The sequence below is a fragment of the Micrasema longulum genome, unplaced genomic scaffold, assembly GCF_059751315.1.
Source record: "Micrasema longulum isolate JH-2025_06_02 unplaced genomic scaffold, ASM5975131v1 h1tg003659l, whole genome shotgun sequence".
In the NCBI taxonomy this organism is placed as follows: Eukaryota; Metazoa; Arthropoda; class Insecta; order Trichoptera; family Brachycentridae; genus Micrasema; species Micrasema longulum.
This window is the reverse complement of record NW_028280692.1, coordinates 1-9,247: the sequence shown is the minus strand read 5'-3', so window position 1 is coordinate 9,247 and position 9,247 is coordinate 1. Positions and strand designations below refer to the sequence as shown.

General features: G+C 35.8%; 1 protein-coding gene across 1 annotated transcript; it reads left to right on the top strand.

Annotated features, from left to right (window-relative positions):
- Nucleotides 1-787: 787 nt before the first annotated feature.
- LOC148270635 (uncharacterized) lies at nt 788-9,024 on the top strand (the record flags this gene model as incomplete). Its single annotated transcript, XM_088242329.1, has 2 exons — nt 788-2,995; nt 8,861-9,024. Coding segments are annotated over exons 1-2 (243 nt in total), but the record flags the coding sequence as incomplete, so codon positions are not given.
- Between the last annotated feature and the right edge of the window lie 223 nt (nt 9,025-9,247).

The following is a 9,247-nucleotide window of genomic DNA, read 5'->3' as shown; positions in this document are numbered from 1 at the left end:
ATGATGATGACCAGATGGCTACTCTTGGGTAAAAACTTTTAAAAAGGAAATCTTGGCGTGTTTGGGTTCAATTCCTGGGTGGTTCAACACGAAATATTTGCTTACAAGGTGGTTTTACACGGAAATATTTCGGTAGTCAGATGGCAGAAGGGACCATCTGTAATTTTCAAAAATGTTCAGGAGAGCTGAAATACGACCCAATTTCAAGACTTCAATCCCGAAAATAAAATATTTTAGTGTTGCTTTTCAAAAATAAATTGCCATTCTAAATTATGGCGTTTTTTTTTATTATTTCTATGTGTATTTACTGAAATATTGATTAAAACTTTTGAAAACTAAAAAACAGAAAAAAATACAGATGGACCCTTCTGCCATCTGACTACCGATATATTACAAGCGTAAGACTGATCACTTTACCTTCAATGAAACAAAAATGATCTTAATTGGCTCCTATAGGAAAATATCACATACTACGAATACCGATAAAAATATGTGAAATGGATTTTAAAATATTAATTGTATTTTCAAAATCAATATGGATATATTTTGAAAAAATGTTTTCATTCATAATTTTATTTAATTTTTTTTTAAATACGCCTCCGACTCGTGTTTGAATCATTTGAATAAATCTGTAGCATGTGAAAACAATGTCTATTGTTTACTCAAAAAGTTAAAATTTAATTGATTTATTTATGGAATCACTTTGTAAAGCTCCTTTGAGGTATTATATTACGAAAATGGCGCTTTATAAGTTATCCATAATAATATCACGTAAAATTCAATCGCCGACTTACCTTAAAATACCAGTTTTATTGTTTTTTGACATAATCACTTTGATAAATTTTATGATGTAACATATTTTGTTATACATACGCACAAAATACTTATGAACAAAATTTTGTCTCAAAGGGCAAAATGTTTTTATTCTATCAATGATTTTTGTATCTTCACTCTGAATTATTTTATAACTGTTTTCTCTCACAATTTCACTCTGTGTTCCCCTATACCAATGACGTTAAATCAAATAGACACATTTCAAGTTTGAAGTTAATCCACGAAACTGTACATATCACTGCTTAAATTCAAAAGGACCACAAATCAAAATTTGACCTTTTCTAAGATGAAAATCTTGAACGAGGAAATCGAGGGGAGATACATCCACCTCGTAATATAGTATCAACATATACATCGATAACTGTATGAAAGAACTGAAAGATTTAAGAATGGGAGCAAAAATGAATGGTATAACTGTTAACTGTCTTCTGTATGCGGATGATGCCGTGCTTCTTGCTAGCAGCAAAGAAGACCTTCAATTCTTAGTAACAAAAGTCTACGAGGTATGCAAGAAAAGCGATTTGCTTATGAATGTTGATAAATCGAAAGTGATGGTTTTTGAAAGGGATGAAAATATAACTAAATGTGAGATCAGCGTGAACGGAGATAATCTGAATCAGGTAGAAGAATTTGTGTACCTGGGAAGTATGTTTACTAGGGACGGAAAGGCCGATAAAGATATTGAAAGGAGGGTGAGTGCCGGGAACAGGGTGAACGGTGCACTAAAATCTACTTTGGCAAACAAATGTTTATCGCAGGAGGCTAAACTAGCAGTTCACAACGGAGTTCTAGTTCCAACTCTAATGTATGGGAGCGAAGTATGGAATTGGAAAAATAATGATGAAAGTAGGTTGAATGCGATCCCTCAGGCGAATGTGTGGTAAAACGATGTATGATAGGTGCACAAATGTCGAGATCCGTGAAGTGTGTAAGGCTGAGACATGCATTATTGACAGAATTAAGAAAGGGGTGCTGCGTTGGTTTGGACATGTAGAGCGAATGGACAGCGAAAGAACGACTAAAAGGATCTACGATGCAAATGTTGATGGATGCAGAAAACGAGGAAGACCGAGAAAGACATGGCACGATCAAGTCCATCAAATACTTGAAGATGGACATGTCAAAAGTAGGAATAATCGGCGTGCGTGCATAAGAAGATGTATGAATGTAGAGGAAGCGAGGTCTGTATGCCAAGATAGAGTGTTATGGCGTTCTATCCTCTCTGCCTACCCCTACGGGGAAACGGCGTGATGGTTTGTTGTTGTTGTTGTTGTAATATAGTGGTTGGCGTGTTCGCCTACCACGCCTGAGGCCCCGGGTTCGATCCCCAGCAGTATGGGCATGAAATATTGGTTTTGCACTGAAATATTTCTTTGTCCCGTAGCTTTAAAGGGTAGGACTGCTCACCGTATCTTCGTGTAACAGATGATCAGGATCCACTGCATTTAGTGCACCGGGCAATACGAGACCCTACTCATCTGATGATGCGTATCTCAGACACGCTTCTGAGAAAAACGCGGAGAAGAAAATAATGTTGTTCATGTCGTAGTTTCAATACTACGATTAGATCTGGTCCATCTCAGTAAATGTTTAAATCTAGAAAGACTTGCACCAAAAAAGTCCAGATCTTGTCTCGAGTTTACAGTGTGACACAATCGGGACATCGGTGCATGCAAGCCGTAGTTTGCACTGTGCTGATCGAGAAACAGCACATGATTATTTTGCAACCGGCGGATCGGAACATTGAATGCCACTTGTTCCAGTAACGATGGTACATCAATTAAGCGACTTAGTAAATTAAACATAAATATGGAGTCAATGTTATTTCTACGTTTCTCCGTAAGTGTAGTTACCTCATACTGTTCCAACCACGTTATTTATATGTTTTTGTACCGATGTATAATATTTTTTCTCTCTTTTAATTTATTTTTTTCTTTTTCTTTTCCCCTTTTCCAAAACCCGCTGCACGTTGATGTCACCCAACAACCATTTTAAAATTTTGAAAAAATCACACAACCTTAAATTACCTGCCTGCCTTGATGTCGCCGTCGTAAACATATGTAAACACCACTCGATGGGCGCATGTCGCGTAACGGCAACACCGATCTAAAATGCCGGCAAACAGAGGCCAAGAAGCAGAGGAAGAAGAAGAGCTTGACAGGTAAAAAATGCATTTTTTTTCTATGATCAACTGTCAATAGTTTAACAAAAATGTCCTACAATTTGATTGCGATTTTCTTGTAGTAAATTATTTACAACTTGTTGGAAATAGCCCCCAAAAATTCAAATATTTGGGTAAATGTAGAATAAATTTTCAGATTACTATTGACAGTTGACTGAATATTTTCTCATTGTCTGCATTGCAAATTAATGTTTTCAAATTTATCTTATATTAGTTACCGAACTCTTAGAGACCTATTAATTTTCATTATTATCCTAGTAAAGACTCCAAAATGAATATTTTATGCTTTTTAATAATGACTGCCGAAACAAGATGTCAGCCAAAATGGGAACTGAATTTTGGCTTCTGTTCTAGTTTTGGACGAAACCAGAGCCTAAATTTATTTAAATAAGTTTAAAGTCACTTTAAAATGCCCAAATTAGGAAATTTTAATAGTTAAACCCTACTAGTTTACTGAAAGAGGTGTAAAATAAAATTCACAATCAAATAAAAGGCGTAAATTTATTGTGACAACTAACAACACTCTCACTGGCCGAAAGCCGAAACAAACTAAAGGCCACAGGTCGCGCGGGCGAGTCATGAGCCATATGATGCAGCCGAACGTAATCCGACACATAGCGACCACGGGTTTCGGCTGATTCCGGCTAAAATTGTCCAAAATCAAAACCGAAACCACAGCATCAGTAGCTCACTAAAAATGAATGAACCGTACGAAGACGGTAATATAGAATTCTAAACTATTGCAGGCCTATCATTGAAAATCGATAGATTTTTAAAATTACATTACAAGCCCTGAACCCTACAGTGGGTTGCCTGTGTGCTTCTGGTAATGAGCTTGGGTCATGGGCCAGGAAGCAGAGTGTAATGCTCTGCACCATGCGAAGGAACTGATAAAAGGGTACTCGCAAAGTTTTACTTTTGACCTAATAAGCTCAGCCGAAATCAAGTGAGGGTTATCACTAGAGCCCGCCCAGGGCACTGCAGGTTGAACAAACACCGCGCTAGAACGAACCTTTCCCAAATTTCTAGATGTAGGTTCTGCAGTGCAGATGACGACGGAACACCTTTACAAATTCTATGTGAATGTGATGCTTTTCATCATAAAAGGAACCTCATCCTCGGGGGACCACTTGTTAAAACCTGAGGATGATAAAGAGCTCGCCCCCTACCTAATAGCCCGATACTTTACGGAACTGGGCACCTAACTTTCGTTAAAATGAATTTAAGCATATCAGCTTCAGGCTGGTCACTTAAAATTAAAATAATAATAACAACCTTGTTACTGAGAATGCCTCCCTCGACGTTAACCTCATTTGCCTACTTAAGTTAGGTCAGATTCTCCAGTGAATGTCCACTGCTGACGGTTAATGTCAAACAGTTAGGTCTCTAAGGGTAATGAAAGATCGCTTGAAAGCAAATGGTAACATTATTTCTTGCATTTTGTCGATTTAAATTTTCTTAAATCTTATTGCATTACCCCAATGCAAAATGGTTGTATGCTCAAATGAAAAAGTGGTATATTTTATTAATTTTTAAGATGGATCAATTGACCTAAAATAAGTGAAGATAAATCAATAGATCAGTGGTGTAAAAAAATTATTGTCACAGTAAAATCCAATAAATTAGTATTTTTCACTGTCTGGGCAGATAAAGAATATATCGTCGCTGCTCAGGCAAAGCCACTAACTCAAAAACATCATTTTGAGAAATTGCAATTATGTTTGGAGACTAAGGAAAAATCAAATTATTGCGTTTTGGAGGTTTTATGTACACAACATTATTCATATATTTTAAATAAATTCCCTTGATAACTTTTCCTTTTGATACATTGAAAAATATCTGGATAGTTTTTGTTGAGGCAAGGTGCCTAAAATTTGGTTAAGTGACTTTTGCTAGTTTATAATGGGGAATTATTAACCGGGCGAATAAATAATATATGGATGACTGTTAATGAGATACTTTAATACTTAATCGAGCGGCGTTAAATTATATTTGCAAAAAATTAACTTCATTAGCGATAATTATGGATGACTAAAAATTCGTAAAATAAGCTAATAATAGTGGGAAACAGTTAATCTAAGCTAGCAACTGAAGTTCCAAGTGTCCGAAATAAATAATAAATTGGGCAAAAAAAAGTTAGGTTAGGTTAGGTGTTCGCTCAAGAATTATTACACTGATCGTTCTGATAACTCGTAAATCAAATTTGTATTTTCAAGCCGTTTTCAATATTTTTTTAAGAGTTAGTGAAGGGAAGAAAATATTATAATGTTGTGGTTAAAAATGTAGTTTTTTTTTAATTTAAAGAAATATTTTTAACGTGTTTTTTAAAAACGATTTAATATATAACAATATAAAGTCACAAAGTAAAAAAAAACAATGATTCGGACCTTGGCGACGATTGCCCCTTAAAGAACACAATTTTACCTTTCGAATGGCATATTTGACTCAAAATTAAGGTTAGTGACTTTTGCCTAAACGGCGACGATGTGTGGTTCTGTGTGTGAAATAGAACCAGAATCCTGGATGAGTGTTTTCCACTCGATGGCCATCCTCAGGTAAAAATCCTTGAGATAGAAATTGAGCGGAGACAGTTCCCCTTGTGATATTTCATATTCGCGAACCAGCTCCTTAAGCGTAAGACTAATCACCTTACATTCCATGTAACAAAAATCACGCAGATACGCTGCAATCGGAGTGCTTATGCAGTACCCTGTGCACCACTGGGGTAAATTAAAGTACTTTTGTCAAATATTTATTAATTGAAATGGTGGCAGCGGCCTCTGCGGTGTAGTGGTTGAGACGCTCGTCTCACACGTGGAAGATTCCGGGTTCGATTCCCGGTGAGAACACAAAAATTAAAATGTGATGTTTCTGAAGCCTGGGTGTTCTGTGCTGTAATTCTCCACTGTCCACGGGCCTCCTGGCCCTTTGTGGTGCAAAAAAAATATGCATATATTATGAAGCTTTTAATAGTTTTTAGGAAAAAGTTGAATGAAATTTTTTAAACTTTTAGCATACAACCTTTAAGCTGGACTGCAGCGAGCTGCAATATTGATAATTAAAAGCCTAAAAAATTTCTGTTATCATTAATTTCATAACTTGTCTCTCTGAGAAGTTAATATATTTTTTAAAAAATATCAAAGATAACCTACATTTTTTACTTTCTCAATTAAAATTCCGTCTTTTAATTACCAATATATCCTTATGCCTGTTATTTCTGATGCATTTTGATAACGTTAATTTTCTATTTGATGTAAAACCTGGAGTTGCGATTCTAATGAATATACAGATATTATAATATACGGACAGCCGTATATTTAAAATTGCAATAAGTTAATTAATGTGTCTTTTGATCCGAAATCAGGCCCCATAAAGAAATCGCGCATTTTCGTCGATTCGCTTTCCCGATGAGTTTACCACGGGGATTTAAAAAAAAAAAAACAATTTTATTTTTTCATATATATGTACATTACAAAATGGAATATCTCAATTCATACATTTGGAAATAATTAAAATAACAAGGTAAATTAGGTAGATATAAAAATAACAACAATAACAAATTACAACAGGGATGGAGAATACCTTAAATAAGGGAATATGGAAGTCAAGGCATTTACAAGGCTTATGACCTGTCATTGGCTAGTTTAAGTGGCCACTTTACACACTGTGTAACATTCACCATTTTGCCTATGTTTAAACATCCATATTTTTTCAATTCATCCATTTGTTGATTTTAGTGAAGTTAAATAGCTGAAACCTTTATTGTTGCGAAGAGATTCATCTGACTGAATTATTTCACATACTAGGCAACGCCTGAAAACAATTTTTCAATTTTTAAACTTCTTTTTGGGCCAGTTGGTTTCATTACAATATTTGAGTTTGTCCAAATGTTCGTAGACAAAAGACTGGATTTCACCCCCTCGGGGGTCATTAAGATTAACAAATTACAACAGGGATGGAGAATACCTTAAATAAGGGAATATGGAAGTCAAGGCATTTACAGGGCTTATGACCTGTCATTGGCTGGTTTAAGTGTAATTGTAATAACAACAATATTTTGAGTTTGTCCAAATTTTTGTAGACAAGGACTGGATTCGACTCCCCGGGGAGCTGTTTATATTAACATATTACAACAGAGATGAAGAACATTTAAGAGAAGGTAATATAGAAGTCTAGACATCTACAGGGCTTATTACCTGTCAATGATTCCAGTCCTTGTCTACAAAAATTTGGACAAATTCAAAACATTGTTTATTTCATTACTCGTAAATAAGCCAAACGACAGTTCAAAGTTTGAAAACTCACGGACGTGCTTACCACGTCACGTTTTAATTCACCGTGTCTAGACACAAATTGCGCTCGAATGGCACGCCACAAAATATGTGATTTCTTCATGGGGTCCCCTTTATAATATTTAAGACCGTTATACTAAAAAAAAAATAATTTGGATGGAGACATTAGAACCACAGCTTCATACATTTTAATAAAATTCCTGAATGTTGTTTCCTTATAAATTTCAACTGGATGTTTGTTGACAATTTAGTTCATGTGAATCTGTGTGTTTTTTAATGGATTTTTTGGTGTTATAATTTAATTAAAAAATGTATTTATAAAAATTTATATAAATGAATGAGTTAGTGCAAAATGTTTAGTTGAAAATTTGTATCATTTATATAAATTAATAAAAAATCATAAGTAGTTCGAAGCATCTGTTATGAGATTAATAAAAAAAACTACAGCTTATAAAAAAAAAATATAGCTTATTTTATAAAAATTCTTGGAGTCAAATTTTGTTGAAATAACAATATTTCTCATTTATTAAAAATGAGAAATACTGTAAAGAAATCTTTTATGAGGGAGTTCATTGCTGCGGGTAATTGGGTATAATTTTTTAAATCTTAATTAGTAAGTAATAAGTATCTCTAAAATGCATTGATTTTTTTTTTTTCAATAAAAATTAACTAATTTTAAACTGCGTCACAAGTTCTTTAGAAAGTTCTTCCTAATTAACAAATTATAAGAGTATTGCGATAGATTTCCGGTTTCTGGAAGCCAACCGACCAATCGGCAGAAGTCACCGACTAAAAATTGTGACGTCACCGGTGGAGTAATTTCAAAATTATAAAAATCATAGCGCTGATAATACATAAAAAAAAATTGGCTTATTTTGATACTCAATTAAAAAATTAAAAAATTGAAGACAACCTCTGCACTTTCTTATTCAAAATACATCGGCCTTAGACAGCCAACAGCGAAACTGGCGTCGCGGGTCCGAATCCCACCAGTCACAAGAAAAAAAACTCTAAGTTAAAAATATAAGTCCCGATGATGAGGAAGTGCCCTCAAAACTGGTCGATGCATAACTAAAAATTTAATTGGTTTACACAAGTTTATAAACATATAGTGCTTGGCCAAAGTGGCGAGCGTTTTGCGGCGCGGAGCGGGAGAACTGCGCGGTGAACTCAAACATATGGTAATAAGTGTAGTATCCATAGTAACCGTGGCACGGTGCCGCGTACCTCGCCCGCGCCCGCGCCGCGCTGCAAACCGCTCGCCACTATGGCCAAGTACAAAGTGTAAAATGTCATACCACGAACGAAAAATGTTTTCGATATTTTATATCTTCCTATTCCAGTCATATTTAAATCTATCGAACAAAAAAATTTCGCTTGTAAATGCCTTGTTGGTTTGGGCCAATATGCTTTGGCCATGTAAAGATGCCACAAAACTATTAGTAAAAAATATCGCCGAAGCTAGCTTACGTAGAAAAGTGTAAATAATTTATCGGCTTGAATTTGTTTTCTCCATTTTAAAGTATTTTTGTTTTTCGTTTACCTCGTTTAGGAGACGAGGAGACGGGCAATGTAGGTGTGACGGGCAACAACCACATCCCGCAGGAAGAGGATAATCACGTGGAGAGCAGCGCGCCGGCGCCCAGCAGCTCGGAGTCCAGCCACAAGAAGGAGAAGTCCGTCCTGCAGGCCAAGCTCACCAAGCTGGCCATCCAGGTCTGTCTAGATTAGGGCAACAGTACCACAGGAAAATTTCATTGACCCCTCCCTCCCGTACAAATTGAAATCAATACATAAGGTGGCGGTAGAGACAAGAGACCGAGACGGCTACTCAACTTATGCCTTTACATAGTGTACAGTTCGTGAGTGAGACCGACACCGGTGTTGGTCTCTTGTTTTATTCTCCGGTCTCCGTCTCGGTCGCGCCCCAACTGCCACA